The sequence below is a fragment of the Scyliorhinus torazame genome, chromosome 21 (genome assembly GCF_047496885.1).
Source record: "Scyliorhinus torazame isolate Kashiwa2021f chromosome 21, sScyTor2.1, whole genome shotgun sequence".
NCBI classification, from domain to species: Eukaryota; Metazoa; Chordata; class Chondrichthyes; order Carcharhiniformes; family Scyliorhinidae; genus Scyliorhinus; species Scyliorhinus torazame.
In genome coordinates, this window is record NC_092727.1 from 13,094,992 (window position 1) to 13,117,504 (window position 22,513).

Consider the following 22,513-nt stretch of genomic DNA (forward strand, 5'->3'; position numbering starts at 1 on the left):
GTTACTATCGAATCTGCTTCCCCACCTTTTCAGGCAGTGTGTTCCAGATCATAGTCTGTTCATCCACACCTTAAACCTGCGGCCAGCGGAAACCACTGCTTCTTATTTGTTCGATCAAATCTCCCTCATAATTGTGAATGCCTCGATTAAATCACCGAAACATTCCTGTCCTGAGGAGGACAAACCTGCTTTCTCGAGCTTCTCCATCCATCTTCCTTACGTAATAATCCAGCAAGTTTCCTCCTCCATGGCCTAGACCTGCTTGATTAAAGGCAAATGTTTTGCTGAAAATCCATGACTTTAAGGAACTGCTTAAGCCCATTTCACGAAGGACCCTTACAGTCAGCTGACTTATTATCCTTTCAGTGTGGTTTGGATGAAAACAAATGATCTACAACTGAAAGGACTGTTAAAGAACTTGCGGCGCTATCAGTTAAATTTGCTTTAAATAGTCATTTTGGAGCATGTGCTGCTATTGTTTCGTCAACCGCTTGTTTGCTCTTTCCTAGTGCCACCTGACCAACCGCGTCTGACGGTGTCCAGAACCTCGTCCTCCACCATTACCTTGGCCTGGATTCCTGGAGACAATGGGGGCAGCTCCATCAGAGGTAGGCGGAGCTAATTGTCCCGTACATTACTACCACTTGCTCCCCAGACCCCTCTCAGTTCTGAATCAAGTCACCGTTCTGTTGAAACAATAAACCAAGTGACTGGTTAGTTCAGTAATTGGATAGACATCAAAGGGGATAATCCAAAAAAAACAAAGGCACGTGGATTCCTCCGGGCATCGTTCCTATGAGATTACGCGTTTTCATTTCATAGCTGTTTGTGGGATTTTGCTCTGTCACATTCGCCTGCGTGACGGCAATCGCCCAACTGCAATGTAACTCCTCGTGTGTGAAGTAGAGACATTCCCAAGAATGGTGTTAAAAGCACAGCCAGTCATTCCGCTTGGTATCCACTGGCTAGTTCCAGATAAAGGGTCAAGAACTATGGTGCCGGCTCTGTGCTCTTCATTTAGAACATTTCCACCTGGTTTTACTTCACCACTTTTCCCTGATTGTTTCTGGAGTTCAGTTCCATAGGTGCGAGCAACCCTGTCGTAATATTTGTGTGTGAGGCCAAGCAGTAACTCTAAATTCCCTCCTATCAAACCCTACTTCCTGCAGTTCAGCCGTGCCATCTACCAGAAGGTGCCAGTAGGATAAGGGTGGTAGCAATAGCCCTCGGGCTGGATTCTCCGATTCTGGGGCTATGTCACCACGCCAGCGTGGGATCGGTGGCGTTTTACACCAGAAGAAATGGCGCAAAACGGCCACCAATTCTCCACTTTGCTGGGGGTTAGCAGGATGGCAGCGTGGAGCACCCGGCTCTAGCCGGGTCCGTGGACACACATGTGTACGGCGGCGACCTGCATCGGCCGTGCCGTGCTCCACGGCGTCGCAGCCCGCCGACCCGGCCCGCAAAATAGACCCCCCCTTTGTCCAGCCCGCGCGCCCCGGAACCCCCCCCCAACAGTGCCCCCAGCCCCGAATAATGTCCCCCCTGCCCACGGATCAGCCCTCCCCCGACTCTGGCGGCGCTGGACTGAGTCCGCAGCTCAACTTTCCAGGGTCTCACCTTCTAAAAGCTTTGTTCATGGCCATTCTCCTCTTCAAAGGCGGTGTGGCCCTTTTAAAGCTCCATCCTTCTCCCTGGCAGCTGCAGGAGCAGTCTCAATCCTGGTGGTCAGAACCCATCCTGCAGGAGTGAATTTAAATGACCCAGACCCAGGAAGATTTGAAGGGTGAAGGCAATCCTGCCCCACCTCTCACCCTTGCACAAGCTGAAAAAACCCAGCCCCTCATCCCTCTGACAGGGAATCCTTTTGTTCATTGAGATTTGATTTTTGGTTTGCTAAATACACATTGGCCTGGCACTAGATATCTCAGGAACATTAAACAATCATTATCCTGGACATCGCGCAGAACGTGTGGTGGGGTGGGGGGGTGGCATCCATCAGAATTCCCTTTCTGGCTGGCACTCTCCCCTCACAGACCGGACACCTCAAGTCTTCCCTCCCCCTGAATCTATCCCAAGATTGCCCGCTTGGCCCCCCCAGGACATCACCTATCCTCCCCTCCCCAGGACCCCTGCACTTAGTGCCAGGTGCATTGCTGCAGTGTCTCTTCCGGCCACTGCAGCGCTGTGCCTGGATAGACCGACATCTCCTTCCAAGGGAGAATGGAAGACCCTCCTGCTACCAATCAACGTTCATTTGAGCGCAAAATGGCAGAGTCAATGGAGAGGTGTTCCCTGCCAACTCCCTGGATGGCGAAAGTCAAGCCCCCACCATCTGGAAAATTCAGTCCATTGTTTATAAAGCCTGAGATGGTAAACTTTGCGCACATTTGACTTTTGCAAATCTTCACGTTCTTTTCGTCCTTTGTGAAAGGCGGAGTGTTAGAAGGATTTTGCAGGGTGATCAGTGACCTACTTAGAGCTGTGTGACCCCTCCTCCCATGGCCAACAGGGCCTAGGGCAGAACTTGAAGCCGGGGCTTTCCAGCTCAGAGGCAGGGGGTGTACCCTGTGTGCAAGTAAATAACAGCATCTCTTGTAGCAGATACATGAGAACATGAAGATTTAATTCAGTAAAAGGCCATTGGATCCAGGAAGCTTTGTGGTTGGTTGATCAATCCCACCTACCCATTTTCTCATCTTATCCCTCAAACCCTTCCTTCGCTCTCCAAAAGCCCATCCAGTTATGACTTGAATCTATTAATACCAGCCTGTTCAGTGACCTTTCCTTTTATTTATTTATTTGTTTGTTTGTTTGTTTGTTTTTAGAGTACCCAATTCATTTTTTCCAATTAAGGGGCAATTTAGCGTGACCAATCCACCTACCCTGCACATCTTTGGGTTGTGGGGGCGAAACCCACGCAAACACGGGAAGAATGTGCAAACTCCGCACGGACAGTGACCCAGAGCTGGGACCAAACCTAGGACCTCGGCGCCGTGAGGCAGCAGGGCTAACCCACTGCGCCACCGTGCTGCCCCCAGTGACCTTTCCTGATAGTCCTGTACGTGCACAAAAGAAAACTCTGCCTGAATTGTTTTCTAGCTGCTACGCCCTGCTACTTGAACCAAAATAATGATTTTATTTGCTGTAATCCTGCGGCTGGGAAATCTTCGGAGCAGTTAGTTGGCCAGAATATTGCTTGGAAGGCGGTTTACATGCGCAGAAGCCAAATCGCTTACCCTGGGAATTCTCAATGCAGCTCCTATATGCTATTACCCGGAGGCTGCTGTGTGTGAGGGCCTAGAGGGAGAAATACTTTCACATCCTCTGGGAGAGGAAGGAAGAAACAAATGTGGTGGAAGGAGGGGAGCTTTATAACATCTTTTCGCGGATAGATCGCTGGTTCTTTTTATTCCATGTGATAAGGTACCCGTGAAGGACTTGGAGTTATTTCCACCCTTTATAACCCTAAATAGTTCAATTGTACTACTTCCAAGTGATTTCTGAACTCCTTATTGGTCCTGACGTGAACATAAAACCTTTACTTCCGAATTCCGTTTTGTGACTTGTGTTGCACAGGGCCATCCTCGTCTCTCAGCCAATGGAAAACCATCACCCCAACAAATTTTGTTTCCGACTGATTAAGAAGGAAATTTACTCGGCAATCAAATAACTAAGAGTAAAATAGCACAAGGCATTTACAGGGCTTATTAAAATAATCAAGCTTTGTAGTTTAAATTCTCAATGCTAAACTACAGTTTGATGAATGTTCTTTGGTTCTCAATGCCTTGCCTACTACAGGAGCTGAATCTCTACTCTATCTCCCTAATGATCACAAGTCAACTGAAAGTTTTGAATAAGCCATTTTACTGAAATTCTTCCCAACCATTCACGGACTTGAGTAAGTGTCAACTAAATGCAAAACTAATTGTTAGTCATGTGCACAATTTAGTAAACCACCAAGTATATTTTTGCTTGGATGTAGTCTGCTTAAACATCAAACTGAACAAAAGCTCTTGTACCATATTCGGTGGGGGCATGTTTGTCAATACAATTGTGTTTTAAAAAATGTCCGATAGTGTTCAACTGACTTAAAAGGAATTGCTGCCAAGTTGAAACTTGATCGCACTGTCCTTTCGCATTCTCCTTCTCCATGGGCACATATACGGGAGCAATTGCAACTTCACGCACAAAGCTCCAGGTTCAAATCCCACTTCAGGTCGTGAGTGCAACAATCAAGGCCGAAGGAGCACCGCATTGGCGGAGGTGCCGTCTTTCAGGGCCTGCTTGGGCAAATGTAAAGGACCCCCTGGAACTATTTTGAAGAGGAGGAGGGGAGTTATCCCCAGTGTCCTGGACAATATGTATCCCTCAGTCAATATCGCACAAACAGATTATCTGGTTATTGTGGTGATATACATCACGGTAAATACACAAGGGGTTAATGTACATACACTACACCTAGCTAGCCACTAGAGGGAGCACCAGAGACATGACACACAGACAGTCAACCAATAGGTCAGTAAGATAGGACACGGCCAATGGGCATTCACGACACACACAGAGGTGACACTACCACAGGAGGGCATTACACCAACCCATATAAAAGGACACATCACACATGCTCAGTCTCTTTCCAGTGGAGACACTCAGTGAGTACAGACACAGGGTTGATTGAACATCACACCCACCACGTGGATTGTAGCAGACTGGTTCGTCAGTCTGAGTAGCTATAGCAGGATTAACAGTAGCGTCGAATCCAAGTAGGAGAATTGTTAATAGTTTAATAAACGTGTTAAAGCTATCTCCAAGTCTGAACCTTCCTTTGTCAGAGTGCACATCAAGGAAGCAGCTTATGCTACGTCAAGAGCATAACAAAACAGTTATTACCAAGTTGCTGTTTGTAGGTGTTTGCTCTGCGTATTTTAGCTGCCATCTTTCCAACATTACAACAGCACTGCCAAAAAAAATCACTTCACCAGCCATGAAGTGCTTTGTGATGCTTAATGGTTGGGGAAAATATAAATGCAAGACTTTTTAACCCTCTTGCCAGGGAACTTGGATGCAGTGTTAATTTTACGCTCTGGGTAGCGGGAGGGGGCAAAGGGAGAGATGTGGTGGTGTAGTGGTACAGTCACTGGAATAGTAATCCAGAAGCACAGGCCAAAGATCTGGGGGCATGGGTTCAAATCCCACCTGGAATTTAAGCTCAATGAATGAGAATCTGGAATTATGAAGCAGTAAGGGCCAGGCAGTGACCCCCAGGCAGAAAAAGTGGAAACGCTCCAACCTGCTTTGCTGATTCTCGACTCCGGAGGTGGTTTGTGAAGCGCAAATCTTTCTTTGTTATTAATCCTCCGGTAGTGAATTAGACGAAAGGCCATTCAGCATTAATTTCCTGCGCGGTAATAACATTACTGCCCTTTTAATACATGGACCAACAAGCAGCTGCGGGAACACAGCGGCGAGGACAGAGAAGCAGCAAAACCATCCCAGCAATTAATTACAAGCACACAATTAATTACCCACACCCATCACTCAAATCCCTTCTCTTTCAAATTTGTCTTGTTGATAAACTTTTCCCTTAATTGGATTACTGATATTAAAAAACGTGCACGCAAGCAACATGCACCAAGTGCCTTTGTCTCCATTGAGGCTAAGGTACAGTACGTTTGCTTACTGTGAGGAAATTGCCACATTATTCCTTGGCTCTTGATCCTTCCAGAAAAAAGAAACTGCAAAGGTTTGGATAAGATGGCTCCAGTACAGTCTTAACCCTTGTTTCCATTTGCCTTGTCATGTTTAACTCTGTGAGGTCAGTTAGATTGTGTTACATTCTGTCAATGAAGTGCAGGGTCCTCTTGTCAAGAGTTCAATACGATTTGGAAACTATGATCATCAATTACACTAAAAAAGATGGGAGTGTGGAAATAGGGTGGGGTCTCTGGAGCAAAGCACTGAACAGGGCTAACTCCACCTCCAGGTATGCAAGGCTCAGCCTCTTGCAGCTAAAAGTGGTGCACAGAACGCACCTGAGAAGAACCCGAATGAGCAGGTTCTTCCCGGAGGTGGAGGACAAATGTGAACGGTGTCAGGGAGCCCCGGCCAATCACACCCACATGTTCTGGGCTTGCCCCAGACTGGTCGGGTTCTGGACTGCCTTCTTCGAGGCAGTGTCCGAGGTTGTGAGGGGTGAGGGTGGAGCCATGCCCAAGAGTGGCAGTCTTCGGGGTATCGGACCAGCCAGAACTACTCATGGAGAAGGAGGCCGACGCCCTTGCCTTTGCTTTCCTAATCGCACGCCGGAGAATCCTACTCGGCTGACTATCAGCAGCATCACCCACAGCTGCAGACTGGCTGGCTGACCTGGTGGAATTTCTCCACCTGGAGAAGATCACATTCGCCATCCAAGGGTCAGAGGATGGTTTCCACAAAGTGTGGAGGCCAGTCACCAACTTGTTCCAGGACCTGTTCAAAGCCAACAGCCAATAAGCAAGGGGGAGGGGGGAGGGCATATGGGAGCCAACGAGACATAGAACATAGAACATAGAAAATACAGCACAGAACAGGCCCTTCGGCCCACGATGTTGTGCCGAACCTTTGTCCTAGATTAATCATAGATTATCATTGAATTTACAGTGCAGGAGGCCATTCGGCCCTTTGAGTCTGCACCAGCTCTTGGAGCTGGTGCAGACTGCAGGGAACAGACTGGGAAGGGGGAGGGTGGCCAGGGAGAGAGGAAGGGGAGGCTGGAAAACAGATGACAGAGGGCCTAAAGCATGGCCACAACAAACAGAACCCCCCCCCAAAGAAACATCAAAAACAGGATGGGGGGTGGGGGCCAGGCCGCCGTGGAGGTCCTCCCCTGGGGCTGGATCGCCCCGCCCCCCCACCCCCCCCCCCCCACCCCACCAGGACGGCCCCCCCACACAGAACATCCAGGTCCCGCCCTGTGGGACCATACGTGACCCACACCGGTGGGACTCAGCCGAACTGGACGGCCGCTCGGCCCATCAGGGCCTGGAGAAACGCCGGGCGGACTGCTTTCAACGGCCCCCGACCGGCGCGGCGGCGATCCCGTGGGTGCCCGGGAATCGGCGAGCTGGCATCGGGGCGGCGTGGCGTGATTCACGTGTGTGGTGACGATTGGGCCGGGATCCCCTGTGCGGGTGTTGAGGGGGTGGGGGGGGGGCTGGGCGTCCCTCCCACCTCCCGTAATGTGTTGGGGCTCGGGGTGGGGGGGGGGGGGGGGGGAGGGGGGTTATTGGGGGTCACTTTGGGGGCTCCAGAGATCTGGACGCCATTGAAAAATGTCATCCCGATCTTTTGCTACACTGAGACGTTCGGAGAGTGGAAATCCTCAATGCACAAAACGGGGCAATGTGCGGCCTCAGCCACGCTTTCCCCGCTGAGGTCCCGTATCGAACCTGGGTGCCGTTCTATAGCGTTGTGTTTCTCAGCGCTGCGAGTGTCGGGGAACGTGCGGTTAAACATGTTCGCTATGGGACTTTGTTCCCATTTTGTTAAATCCCGCCCCATGTCCGTAGAACGTTAGCCTGCGCCTCTGGACCACTAGTTCCAGAGTGACATTACCACTGTGTCATCGGCACCCCATCTCCCCACTGATAGGGTAAAGGGGATTTCTTCCATCAACGTTCCTCTGAGGAAGCAAATGTAGCCGAGGATTTCTCTCCCTTGACACCATCTAACACAACCCAGCCCACCAACCCCCCTCCGCCAGCCCCCCTCCTCCCCCGCCGCCCCCCCCTTTCCCCCCGCCCCCTCTTCCTCCTTAGCGTCAGGCCCTGGATCGCTGGCTGCGGCCATGTTCGCCATATTCCCACCCAGCAACTTCATACGATTGTCCCTGGGAGAGGGGCAGAAGTCGGGTCCTGCCCATCTACGCGACCCCCGGGATTTAAAAGGATTTGGGTTTCGAGTTGGCCCAAACCCTTCAGAAATTGATTAATGAACAGCAGCAGAACATTACGCAAAAATGATCAACCTGCGGTTGTTGAGGACGTGCGTTTGAAACGTAGCACAGAAAGAACAAGGAGGACGTCTAAACGTTGAGGGTTTCCCTGCAATTCGGAGCAGGGTTATTACTTCAGGAATTCCTTGGCTCATTGGATGGAATGAATACGGGAAAAGCTGGTGTGGAGAAGGACATTCCCACAAAAATAAATACTGGCGTTTATCTCGCATCGTTCACAATGTTCAGTCTGGAAAACTAGACCAATGAGGAGTGAACGCATTGAGTTGGAGCAGCTGGAGAACTCGACTCCCCTTCCCTCTCATATTTCTGGTGTGTATTTTCTACAGTGTGCCCTGGGCCTTGCTTAGAGGCATGAATACCCTTTCTGACTCCATTCAGTGCATCTCTCTCAACCAAGTGCGCACATAAGTTTTGTTATGAGATGCCGGAGGATAGTCTCGAGGTTTGGCCACAGGGCTGCCCACAGGCTACAAAGAAAATTACTAAACAGTAAAGCAACCTGTGCTGTAGCTTGGCCAACCTGGGCCCGTGGTCTTTACCTAATTTAGTGCCAAGAGTATTTTTTCGACTCAGTTGGTTATGATTTATGGTTCTGTTTTAACGTGAACTCATTAAACGCTTTCGTTTATTCATGGAGGTAAGCAAGCCACCGTTTCACCTACATACCCAACTCAGGCACCAGTTGCTCGTGAGGTGGACTTGGCGAGATTTACCAGCACCTTTATCAAGGCAACTCGAATTGCCAGGGCAGCAATGATGCCCGGTTCGCTCAACAATAGATTGATGGGACCGCAATCATCTCTGACCTCCCGAGGTGATGCTCAGGACATGGTGGTCCACCCAATTTTATTCTTGTACTTTGCAGCTATTGATTCTAACGTGCTGACCTTACACAGGGTATCAGGGAGCCGGCCACATTGTGCAGGTGTGGAGTCATGTGTAACCCAGGCCGAGTGCAGATGGTGGGCCTCCTTCCACGAAGAGCATTAGTGAATCAGTTGGGTTTTTCGCTTGTAAACGGGAGGGCATTTTGGGGGGCTGGTGCCATGGTGGAGTGTCTGTTGGTTTCTTGCATCAATGTAAGTATCTCAATGGCTAGGAAACTCAAGTATCCAGAGGCCAACTGAGGCTCTTAAGTACCAATTAGGAACCACTTAAGGGCTTCACCCCACTGCCATTGGCATTCTGCAAAGGGTGGGGTTGCCTTTGCCATGTGGGGCGTCATCAGTAGTATCTCCTTACAGGCCCAGGGGAGGTGAAAGTGGAAGGGGGAAGGGGTGTCCCTCCTGACTGAGCACCCTGGGAAAAACATACGACCTTCCCAGTCCTTGCACCAACACCTTTGTGTCGTTTCTGGCACTACCAGCTGTCTGATTGGATGGCAGATCTTGGATGCTGGATCTCCACCTTGAGAGACTGGAAGGCCAGGGTACAGGCAGTTAACGGGCACAGAATCAGGTCGGGGATCCCAGTAACGGCTGTGGTGGGATTGCTTGCCATAAGCTTGCCATTCGCTGTGCAGGTCCACAGGTCACTGAAAGGGGCAACACAGGTGGAGAAGGTAGTCAAGAAGGCATACGGCATGCTTGCCTTCATTGGCCGGGGCATTGAGTATAAGAATTGGCAAGTCATGTTGCAGCTGTACATAACCTTAGTTAGGCCACACTTGGAGTATAGAGTTCAATTCTGGTCGTCACACTACCAGAAGGATGTGGAGGCTTTAGAGAGGGTGCAGAAAAGATTTACCAGAATGTTGCCTGGTATGGAGGGCATTAGCTATGAGGAACTGTTGAATAAACTCGGTTTGTTCTCACTGGAACGACAGAGGTTGAGGGGCGACCTGATAGAGGTCTACAAAATTATGAGGGGCATAGACAGAGTGGATAGTCAGAGGCTTTTTCCCAGGTTAGAGGGGTCAGTTCTAGGGGTTTATGGTGCGAGGGGCAAGGTTTAGAGGAGATGTACGAGGCACGTTCTTTACACAGAGGGTAGTGGGTGCCTGGAACTCGCTGCCGGAGGAGGTAGTGGAGCAGGGACGATAGTGACATTTAAGGGGCATCTTGACAAATACATGAATAGGATGGGAATAGAGGGACACGGACCCAGGAAGTGCAGAAGATTTTAGTTTAGACGGGCAGCATGGTCGGCACAGGCTTGGAGGGTCGAAGGGCCTGTTCCTGTGCTGTACTTTTCTTTGTTCTTTGTAAGCACCACTGCCCCCATCATTCTTCCGGCTGACCGCTTCTGCGTTGCGAACCTAGTACCTTAACCGCTCGGCTTCCAAAAGGTTTTGAGTGAAAAAAGCAGTGACTGAAACAGATGTTACCTATTGGAACTGCATTGGGGTAGAAATTTTGATTGGGGGGTAAAATTGCAGGTTAATCAAGTGTAACTTCCACATGAATTGATAACTTGTCAGCAGATTTGAACAGCAGATGGATAAATGGGACATAACCTCAAGGCTGGGACATCCATGGCATAGCTGCGGAGAGATGCGCCCACTGAGGTTGTCTACACCGTACCAAAGTCTTCGGGATTGGGGCAGGTGCCCTCGTTGAACCAGAAAAGGCTGGCACTCAGGAGCCTGTGTGTGTATCATTGCATGTTACATTAAAGAAGGAGGGAAACAGCACAGCCGCACAGTACCAGCCCAGAAGCGGGTAAAGATAAGGAGCTGGATTCTCCGATCTTGCGGCTATCTGCAACGTGGCGCCGGCTGCGTGCGGACTCAGCCTGCCTCCCTGTAACCAGCCTCGCCACCCCCGGACCACCACCAGTCCCCCCAGCGCCCGCTGAACCCCCCCCACCCCCACCAGCGGAAACGTCTCCCCCCCCCCGACCGTGGCGGTGCTGGACTCAGTCCGCAGCCGCCGTGCGAGGTCCGCGAAAGCTGGGACCACACGCGAGCGATGCCGTCGGGGACTCGGCCCATCGGGGGAGGGCCTCAGGTGACGTCCTCAGGCCGCCCAGACGACGTGCGGCGTCACTCCTCGAGTAGGTGTTTTTGAGGGGGTGGAGCATCGCATAAACGGCGCCGCCCCAATCCCGGCGTAAATGGGGATTCTCCGGCCGATCGGCGAACGCAATTTTGGGATCGGCGATCGGAGAATCCCGCCCCAAGCTTTTCCCATCATTTCCCTTGTATATGGGAGCTGAAAATAAATCCCTCCAAAGCCGGCAGCTGGATGCAGGTAGCCAGGTCGACCTCTCATTTGTTTAGATTCTCAAGAAGCTATTTGGCAAGGGGCCACACAATAGACAAAATTATAAGGATGGTTTGCTCGTAATTTCCTTTGCTGTAGGAGTTTATGACCTTGCTGTAAGTCTGCTTGTTTACTGTTTGATGAATATCCTGTGAAATGTAAGGCCCTCACACTCTGGTAATCCAGTACAAAGCCGAACATTTCAGAGAGCTCCCACAGGACCCAGTTAAAAAGGACCTCTTTTCATAGACGTAAGCCAATCAATGGGTAGCTACAACCACTGCTTTGTGTTCAAAGTAAGGGATCTGCCCAGAGACTAATGATGAAAGCTTGGATCGCAGCACGCAACATAAGCTTCAAAGAACAGGAAGTCTAAGCAAAAATAGGATATTTGTGACTAATCTTTAACACTGAATGCGTTTGCAAATTCAGTGCAAATATTCCATTCCGGAGCACCTCTACTGCATCTCTAATTTGTCGCAGAGGTGGAGTTGGTTGAAGAACAGAAGCTCCTGAGGAAAAGAAGGTTGTGTCTCACCAACTAAGTTGAATTCTTTGGGATATTTGCTTGGTTAGTGGATGAAGTGGGGTTGCCAACCCTCCCGTCTTGCCCCGGAGCTCCCAGGGTTTGAGGACGAGCCTCCATTCACACATATAAACTGGACCAGGAATTAACCATTCTGCCTCTCCAACCTGCTGCACCCTTTGATAAGATCATGGCTGATCTGACTGACTAGCCTTAACCCCACCTTCCTGTCTACCCCCTCTAACCTTTGACAACTTTGTCAGGAAAGGCTCTACCGAAATCAGCCTTAAAATTATTAAATGACCCGGCCTCCACTGCTCTCTGGACAAGGATTCTCTGAGAGAAAAACATTTTTCCTCATGTCCGTCTTAAAGGGGAAGACAATGGGCACATTGAGCGACCAATGGCCTGAGTGTGGCGGAAGGTTAGTTGGAGTCAGGAGGCCATTGTGGTACCAACTCCTGGAATATGTCCAACCAGAGTTGGCAACTCCAGGAGTAAGGCAGCTCTGACAACATAACAGGCGGAATTTGAGGGAAAAGGGGCAAAGTGCCATTTTCAGCACGGGAATCAGTGCGATTCCCGTCGGGGCCGGCGGCACCATCCGGATCGCAATCTTTAGGCCCTTGAAAAGATATTTTTTTCCCCCCCACTTGAAAATTTAGCATGGCCAATCCACCTAACTTGCCTGCGGCGTAACGTGTCCGATCCGCCTGCGCCGGGGGTCATCTGAGCACTTCAGTGAAGGGGGCGCTGCAATTAAATGGTTCCACAGCACACGCTCTCATTCAAGCCAGGAGGTAGACTAGCGCCAAGATTCCCGGAGGGGGCCCTGCGAGGGTGAGTGCCCCCTGTCTCCCCTTGGCTTTCGACCCTTGACATTCGTCTCTTCCGTCACCCCAGATTCTCACCGTTAACTCACCCGCCGCCACATCGCAGGTTGTCCGCACCCGACCTCCCAGCCACATCCTCAAAGAGCCCCCCTCCCCCACCAACCGCCACTTCTCTTCAGAACTCCTTCCTACCGAGGCATGGTGCAAATTATTGCAGTGTCCTCGACCTCTGACTCAGCCAGGTGCTCTGCCTTGGACAGTTCTTCCTGAAGCTGCAAGCGAAAGGCAGAGCCTTGAAATCCAGGAGGGGTTGTCAGGGACATTCCTGCAACTGCAAGGCCAATTGGAGGTTTCCCAAGGCCTTCAATCGCAGGAGATGTTGCCAGCGTTGCATGGCACCCAGACCAACCCTGCAAAGGTGGCAGTCACAGTGGAAAGCCTGGGGCAAGATGGCAGAGCCATGAATGGCAGAGCCCAAGGCATGGCTCAGTCTCTGAGGACCATGGCTGAGGGCCCCACGAGCGTGGGCCAGACACACTATTGCTGAGAGGCTCCAGTGCTTGGTCTAAACACAGATTACCATCGCTGAGGGCTTCGACACCATGGTGCAGGCAATGGTGGGCCTCCAGGAGTGGCAGCGCCAGGTGAGGTTGAGGTTTCTGGAGCTCACTCCAGCTGCCCCTCCATCCCATGGAGTCACCCAGGGGCCCATGAGTAGCCCTAGGGAGAAGGATGTACTGGAGCACATCCCGGGGCCTTCCGCCAAGGAGATTCTCGCAGCCTGCAACCAATCTGAATTTCTCTTCCTGACACCTGTGCACCTCGGGGGCAGCGGGTAGAACAGGGTGATGTGCAACACCAGTGACACCCGAAATTCGGCAGGGTCCCCTTGGGTAAGGGCATCTCAGGCAACAGGGCGTAGGAGGAAGCAGGCCACCTCCACTTCTGATTGCATCCTGGGAACACACCTAGGTGCAGTGGAGGTTCTCACAAGATGAAGGAGTTCTCGGGGCAGAGTGACCATGGGTGAATTTAGGCCCTGGAGTTAGCGTTTTGATTGATCGGTCACAATCACAAGTCACCAAATTAAATTTGTCTCTTGCTCAAATCATTAACGCCTCACTGTCTTTGACCCATCTCCCAAAGAGATAGGTCATCATAGAATTTACAGTGCAGAAGAAGGCCATTCAGCCCATCGGGTCTGCACCTGCCCTTGGAAAGAGCCCCCACTTAAGTCCCCACTTCCACCCTATCCACGTAACCCAGTCACAACACCTTCTGGAGACTACGGGGCAATTTAGCACGGCCAATCCAACTAACATGCACATCTTTGCTCTGTGGGAGGAAACCAGAGCACTCGGAGGAAACCCACATGAGCCCCCGACCGTCAGTCGGACAGGAGCCCCCGACCGTCAGTCAGACAGGAGCCCCCGACACTCACTCAGACATGAGCCTCGACACTCACGCAGACATGGGCCCCGGACCCTCACTCAGACATGGGCCCCGGACCCTCACTCAGACAGGAGACCCGGACCCTCACTCAGACATGAGCCTCGACACTCACGCAGACATGGGCCCCGGACCTTCACTCAGACAGGAGCCCCGGACCCTCACTCAGACAGGAGCCCCGGACCCTCACTCAGACAGGAGCACCGGACCCTCACTCAGACAGGAGCCCCGGACCCTCACTCAGACATGGGCCCCGGACCCTCACTCAGACATGGGCCCCGGACTCTCACTCAGACATGGGCACCGGACCCTCACTCAGACAGGAGCCCCGGACCCTCACTCAGACAGGAGCCCCGGACCCTCACTCAGACATGAACCCCGGACCCTCACTCAGACAGGAGCCCCGGACCCTCACTCAGACAGGAGCCCAGGACCCTCACTCAGATATGGACCCCGGACCCTCACTCAGACATGGGCCCCGACCCTCACTCAGACAGGAGCCCCGGACCCTCACTCAGACAGGAGCCCCGGACCCTCACTCAGACAGGAGCCCCGGGCCCTCACTCAGACAGGAGCCCAGGACCCTCACTCAGATATGGACCCCGGACCCTCACTCAGACATGGGCCCCGACCCTCACTCAGACAGGAGCCCCGGACCCTCACTCAGACAGGAGCCCCGGACCCTCACTCAGACATGAACCCCGGACCCTCACTCAGACAGGAGCCCCGGACCCTCACTCAGACAGGAGCCCAGGACCCTCACTCAGATATGGACCCCGGACCCTCACTCAGACATGGGCCCCGACCCTCACTCAGACACGAGCCCCGGACCCTCACTCAGACATGGGCCCCGGACCCTCACTCAGACATGGGCCCCGGACCCTCACTCAGACAGGAGCCCCGGACCCTCACTCAGACAGGAGACCCGGACCCTCACTCAGACAGGAGCCCCGGACCCTCACTCAGACAGGAGCCCAGGACCCTCACTCAGACATGAGCCCCCGACCCTCACTCAGATATGGGCCCCGGACCCTCACTCAGACAGGAGCCCCGGACCCTCACTCAGACACGAGCCCCGGACCCTCACTCAGACAGGAGCCCAGGACCCTCACTCAGACATGAGCCTCGGAACCTCAGTCAGACAGGAGCCCCGGACCTTCACTCAGATATGGACCCCGGACCCTCACTCAGACATGGGCCCCGACCCTCACTCAGACACGAGCCCCGGACCCTCACTCAGACACGAGCCCCGGACCTTCACTCAGACATGAGCCTCGGAACCTCATTCAGACATGAGCCCCGGACCCTCACTCAGCCATGGGCCCCAGACCCTCACTCAGATAGAGACCCCGGACCTTCACTCAGATAGAGACCCCGGACCCTCACTCAGACATGAGCCCCTGACCCTCACTCAGACAGGAGCCCCCAACTCTCACTCAGATATGGACCCCCGACCCTCACTCAGACAGGAGCCCCCGACTCTCACTCAGACAGGAGCCCCGGACTCTCACTCAGACATGGGCCCCCGACCCTCACTCAGACAGGAGCCCCGGACTCTCACTCAGACATGAGCCCCTGACCCTCACTCAGATATGGACCCCCGACCCTCACTCAGACAGGAGCCCCCGACTCTCACTCAGACAGGAGCCCCGGACTCTCACTCAGACATGGGCCCCGGACTCTCACTCAGACATGGGCCCCCGACCCTCACTCAGACAGGAGCCCCGGACTCTCACTCAGACATGGGCACCCGACCCTCACTCAGACATGGGCCCCCGACCCTCACTCAGATATGACGGGACCTCCTCATCGCCAAACTGCATCACCCAACCCCCGGAACCTTTGCAGCAACCCCCACCCCCCACAGCTCACCAGTGGCTACTTTCCCCTTGAGCACCTTGGTTCAAGGTGGAGAGGGATGGTCACATCCTTCCTCCCTCTCGGAGTTCATGGCGCCTGATTTCCTTTTTTAGGGCAGTTGTAATTCACACCGGCGTGACATCACCATGGTGGATGGGACAATTCAGTGAGGTTTGAACATCTGACTTTAACCCCGCTAATGAGATTATAGTAGATTCAAATCAGATTCTCGACCTAGTCTGAGGTGATTCATTTTGGAAGGAATAACAGGAAGACAAAGTACTGGGCTAATGGTAAGATTCTTTGGCAGTGTGGATGAGCAGAGAGATCTCGGTGTCCATGTACATAGATCCCTGAAAGCTGCCACCCAGGTTGAGAGGGTTGTTAAGAAGGCGTACGGTATGTTAGCTTTTATTGGTAGAGGGATTGAGTTTCGGAGCCATGAGGTCATGTTGCTCTGGTGCAGCTACATTTGGAGTATTGCGTGCAATTCTGGTCACCGCATTATAAGAAGGATGTGGAAGCATTGGAAAGGGTGCAAAGGATATTTACCAGAATGTTGCCTGGTATGGAGGGAAGATCTTATGAGGGAAGGCTGAGGGACTTGAGGCTGTTTTCGTTAGAGAGAAGAAGGTTAAGAGGTGACTTAATTGAGGCATACAAGATGATCAGAGGATTAGATAGGGTGGACAGTGAGAGCCTTTTTCCTCGGATGGTGATGTCTAGCACGAGGGGACATAGCTTTAAATTGAGGAGAGATAGATATAAGACAGATGTCAGAGGTAGGTTCTTTACTCCGAGAGTAGTAAGGGCGTGGAATGCCCTGCCTGCAACAGTAGTGGACTCGCCAACACTAAGGGCATTCAAATGGTCATTGGATAGACATATGGACGATAAGGGAATAGTGTAGATGGGCTTTAGAGTGGTTTCACAGGTCGACGCAACATCGAGGGCCGAAGGGCCTGTACTGCGCTGTAATGTTCTATGTACCTGATTACGCAATGAGGAGGGCCTGGGAATGTTGCATTTGGAATTCTCGCCGATGCAAATCCCTCCCTCTCTCTCTCTAGTGGCCATTATGGGATTCGCGCCTGGGGCAAATGGGCCAAAATTCACGGCCAAAGTATTTGGAATTTCAAAAGGCTTTTGACAAGGTGTCACACAGGAGGTTAATGTGCAAGAGAGCGAGTCCTGTGGGTCTGGACAGCAGACCCTGCAGTAGATAAGGCATTGTCTTCATTCTCATGGATTGGAAGAGCGTGATTCATGGCATGCCTGTGTTTGGAAACTGGTTGCTCGTGGAGTCCAGCACCAATGCAAGTTTGAACCATTGTTGTTCACTATCTCTATGAATGATCTGGATGAAGACATAGAGCAATCTGTCTGTGAGTTTGCAGATGACACAAGCGTTTGTGCTGGCCTTAAAATCCTGGCTATGAAAAAAGTTAATCTCCAGACAAGAGCCGGAATGGGCCCATACCTCGTCGATGGCATTTTATGTCAATAAATGTATTGGGCGGTGCGAACACTGTTCACGCACTTTTTTTCACTGAGGTCTGCTGAGCAGGGAGGAAATGTAGAGATGTTGTTGTGCACAAGTCTCTAAAAGCTGATAATCAGTGCCAAGAAGCAATGGTAAAAATATTGCAACTAATTTCTAAGACAACCCAATAAATAACACTATAACCTCCTGATACAAGATACTAGTTGGGCCCATTTTGAAAACTGTGTCGCCATTTTGTCTCCTCGCAAGGTAGGAGATAGAGATGGGTAATTCCTTTGGCCTGCTCTCACTTGCTAGAATGGCAATGCAAACTCTTACAAAGGATGGGTAAATCTTCCACTGTGTTTTAAACGTCTATCGCCCAGTTTCTGTATGTCAAAACCTGTGGTGAATGTATTATACCAATAATCCACCACTGTGTCAGTACCATGCTTTGCCTTTGCATCTATGCTATGTTGTTGCCCTTGTGGGCTCCACCTATGGGCCATTGTATGGCATCATCCATAGGGCAACTTGTTGGGACATGTATGGGCTCTGCCCATGGCTCCTCCCCTTGAGGGGGGGTATAAAGAGCAGTCGACCTGTAGGCGGCGCACAATATTGTTTCAGTCGCAGGCAGGCACTGTTCTAAGTTGATTAAAGCCACGGTTTACTTTACTCTTGGCTCGAGTGAATTGATGGTCGCATCAAAACCTTCCCCCAAAAACCTTCCCCCAAAAACCTTCCCCCCCTTCATTTAGGTGGTCCCCCCTCAAATCTGTTTCTATTGCCTTTGAACAATTGGGGAGAAATTTCCTTCGATTCTTTTCCCTGAACTGACCGAGAGTTTTTTGTCTCTTTAGAAATTGCATTGCTCATCATGGGTGGCAGTGGAGGGGAGTGGGGTCACCTAACGCGATACAACATGAAACATGATTTACATAGATTTACATAGAATTTACAGTGCAGAAGGAGGCCATTCGGCCCATCGAGTCTGCACCGGCTCCTGGAAAGAGCACCCTACACAAGGTCAACACCTCCACCCTATCCCCAGTAACCCAGTAACCCCACCCAACACTAAGGGCAAATTTGGACACTAAGGGCAATTTTCCATGGCCAATCCACCTAACCTGCACATCTTTGGACTGTGGGAGGAAACCGGAGCACCCGGAGGAAACCCACGCACACACGGGGAGGATGTGCAGACCCAAGCCGGAATCGAACCTGGGACTCTGGATCAGCGACCAGCTATAGCAGGAGGCATAAAGGCTGCTGTGCTATCATGGGAGGTGTAATTACAATGTGAAGGTTTATGTAGACAGTTTCCATTATCAATGTGGACCCAGGAATTTACAATGGGAAAGGTTGACACAAAAGTGTCACAAATATGTGACAACATAATGTATGGTTTGTAGGTAGGAAATGAGTGCCAATGTAAGGTTTTGATATATCGCAACTGAAAATTAATGGAAAGGGTTTTATCCCATTGTTGCATTGATTCTGTGCAGTGTCTGAATCCCTCTAAGTATAATATACTATTAACTGGAATTGGCTGAATTTAAATAACAAGGACATGCAGTACAACTATGCTGTTAGTGCATGCACTTCTATGCAATGAATTCAGCTTCACTTAACCCTGAGTGCTCCTGGTAGTTTGAAAGGTCAGCTGGTGCATGGACTGAAGAACAAGCAGGTTACTAAGACCAGGGGCGGGATTCTCCGACCCCCGGCAGGTCGGAGAATCGCCGTGAATCCCGCCCCAACCGGCCGGCGAATTCTCCGGCACCGGAGATTCGGGGAGGACAGGAATCACGCCGCGCCAGTCGGTAGGCCCCCCCCCCCCCCCGGCGATTCTCCGGCCCGCGATGGGCCGAAGTCCCGCTGCTGTAATGCCAGTCCCGCCGGCGTGAATTAAACCACCTCCCGTACCGACGGGACCAGGCGGTGTGAGCGGGCTCCGGGGTCCTGGGGGGGGCGCGGGGCGATCTGGCCCCGGGGGGTGCCCCCACGATGGTCTGGCCCGCGATCGGGGCCCACCGATCCGCGGGCGGGCCTGTGCCGTGGGGGCACTCTTTCCCCTCTGCATCGGCCACAGCCTCCGCGATGGCCAACGCGGAGGTGACCCCCCCCCCCCCGCACATGCGCGGGGATGACGTCAGCAGCCACTGACGCTCCCGCGCATGCGAGGACTTCTGCCGGCCAGCGGAGTCCCTTCGGCCCCAGCCGGCGTGGCGCCAAAGGCCTTCCACGCCAGCCAGCGGGATGGCAACCACTCTGGCGCGGGCCTAGCCCCTAAAGGGGAGGGCTTGGCCCCTAAATGTGCGGAGAAATCCGCACCTTTGGGGCGGCCCGACGCCAGAGTGATTCACGCCACTCCATCCCGCTGGGACACCCCCCCCCCCCCCCCCCGCCGGGTAGGGGACAATCCCGCCCAAGGGTTGACTCCAGAATGGAGTCCCATTCAGTAGAGGTCGGATTGAAAATGTATAGTTGGGCAGCACGGTGGCGCAGTGAGTTAGCAATGCTGCCTCACGGCGCCGAGGTCCCAGGTTCGATCCCGGCCCTGGGTCACTGTCTGTGTGGATTTGCACATTCTCCCCGTGTTTGTGTGGGTTTCGCCCCCACAACCCAAAGATGTGCAGGGTGGGTGGATTGGCCACGCTAAATTGCCCCTTAATTGGAAAAAATGAATTGGGTACTCTAAATTTAATTTTAAAAAGAAACTATATAGATAATTGGACTGAGGCGTAACATTGTGGCATTAGGAATAGTGAGTAGTCCTTACATAGCACCAGTGGGGACATTCCAGTCCGTCTACCGCGCTGTGATTGACCTGCATCTCAGTATCATTGTTCATTGTTTTTCTGTCTGCGCTCCATGTCCATTGATACCCTTACGTGAAAAGAATCGATCTCGGTCTTAACAGCTCAAATTGCCTCAGCATCCATACCCTTTTTTGGGGCAAGGATTCTATATCCCCAGTCCGTGAAGAAGTGATACCTTGATAGTCTCACCATTGGAAGTACATTCCCTGTGTCTATCCTATCGAATTCTTCCAAAGTTTGAAAAAGAAAGTAATTCACGGGATGTGGGCATCGCTGGGCCGGGCCAGCATTTGTTGCCCATCCCTAATTACCCTTTCAACTGAGTGGCCTCTAAGAGACAACCACATTGCTGCAGGTCTGGAGTCACATGTAGGCCAGAGCAGGTAAGGACGGCAGATTTTCTTCCCTGAAGTGAAAAAGATGGGTTTTTAGGACAATATTTTCGTGGGCATCATCGGACTTTTAATTCCAGATTTTAATTGAATTCAAATTCCATGACGAACGGGCCACGCCGCCCCGATGCCGGCACGCGATTCTCCGCAGAGCAGAGAATCGGCGCCACTGGCGCCGGCGTGGTTGGCGCGGCGCCGGTCGCGGGCCGCTCTACGCGGCCGGCCCACCAATTCTCCGACCCGGATGGGCCGAGCGGCCGTGAGAAAAGAGCCGAGTCCCGCCGGCGCCATTCTAACCTGCTCTGGGCCGGCGGGACCTCAGCATGTAAGGGTCGGGTGGCTGCCTTTGGGGGGGGAGGGGTTCCGACCCCGGGGGGGGGGGTGGGGGGGGTGGGCTCAGATGTGGCCGGGGCCGGGGACCACCAATCGGCGGGCCAGCCTCTGTGGCTGGGGGCCTCCTCTCCTACGTGCCGGCCCGTGTAGTCCTGCGCCATGTTGTGTTGGGGCCGGCGCGTTGAAGGAGGCCACTGCGCATGTCCTCGTTGGCGCCGGCGCAACTGCGCATGCGCTGATCCTGTGGCGAGCAGTTCGCGCCGGGATCTGCAGCTGGAACGGCGCGAGCTGCTCCAACGCCATGCTGGCCCCCTGTAGGGGCCAGAATTAGTCGTGGGAGTGGCCCGTTCACGCCGTCATAACACGCAACGGCGTTTACAACGGCGCTGGCACTCTGCCACGGGATTGGAGAATCCCGCCCAAGATATTTTTGACCAGTTTGCTTACTCAAAACCTTTACCTAAGATGTCTTTATTAATGAGGAGAACAAAACACAAATTCAAATATATTTATTCAACACAATTCACCCTTAAATTATAATAATCTTTATTATTGTCACAAGTAGGCTTACGTTAACACTGCAATGAATGTGAAAAGCCCCTCGTCGCCACATTACGGCACCTTTTCGGGTTCACAGAGGGAGAATTCAGAATGTCCAATTCACTTATCAAACACGTCTTTCGAGACTTGTGGGAGGAAACCGGAGCACCCGGAGGAAACCCGCGCAGACACGGGAAGAACGTGCAGACTCCACACAGACAGTGATCCAAGCCGGGAATCGAACCCGGGTCCCTGGTGCTGTGAAGCAACAGTGCTCACCACTGTGCTGCCATGCCGCACTAAATTACCAACAAAGTATACGAGAAGTACCCAAGATCAGTGAATACTACCTGCAAAGGTGGCTTGGTGGGGCTATGGATTCAATCAACAGTGGTTCTCGTTGGTAGTCTCTTGCTTCTTTCCTTCCTCCCTTTCCTGGTCTGGTCTGGTCAAGGTCACCTCCCAAGTTGAGTCTTCGCTCCTGATGTGCCTCGGGTGCCTGTTTTTATCTCTGTCCCTTTGCGCCCTTTTGCCATTTCCTGTGGCTTTCTGCCAGTGATGCGTTTGGGAGGGGGCTCAGCACCCAATGGTCCCGTTGTTGACCCCGTTTGGCCGGACCCCTGAGGCCACCCAGCTGTCCCATCTCTGGCGGTGTGGGCTGCGCATAATCTGTTCCCACATAAGGTAACAGCAGAAACTCTGGGCGACAGAAAGTCTGGCCCGATCCGAGCTACTGAAAATAGACCTGAGCATATCAATGGGGTGCGATGATCTCTTGATGGGTGATTGACAGGGCAGGTCCAGACATATTCTGGCTTTTTGTGTGTTGCTTTGTGTATCTGACTTTGGTTAAGTCCAAATTCCATCAACCTGCCTGAGGTTTGACTGCAGTATGATTTTAAAATGCACAATTCTTTAATTTAAAATGGCCAAAACTAGGCCTTGCTGGGTTACCACAATCTGTACTCCAGAAAATGCGAGCTGATTTTGTGCAGTTTCTTATCAATGTAACTTCTAGCTCAACTGGAAGTATCCATTGCCGTTTTGCTCTGTATTTATATCGCTGAGTGTAA

General features: G+C 52.2%; 1 protein-coding gene across 2 annotated transcripts in view; it reads left to right on the plus strand.

Annotated features, from left to right (window-relative positions):
- dscaml1 (Down syndrome cell adhesion molecule like 1) overlaps positions 1 to 22,513 on the plus strand; it is a 692,721-nt gene that overhangs the window by 596,183 nt on the left and 74,025 nt on the right. For both annotated transcript variants that reach the window (XM_072486516.1, XM_072486518.1), the window contains exon 24: positions 510 to 608. In XM_072486516.1, coding sequence (XP_072342617.1) covers positions 510 to 608 — 99 coding nt within the window. The remainder of the gene's footprint in view (positions 1 to 509; positions 609 to 22,513) is intronic.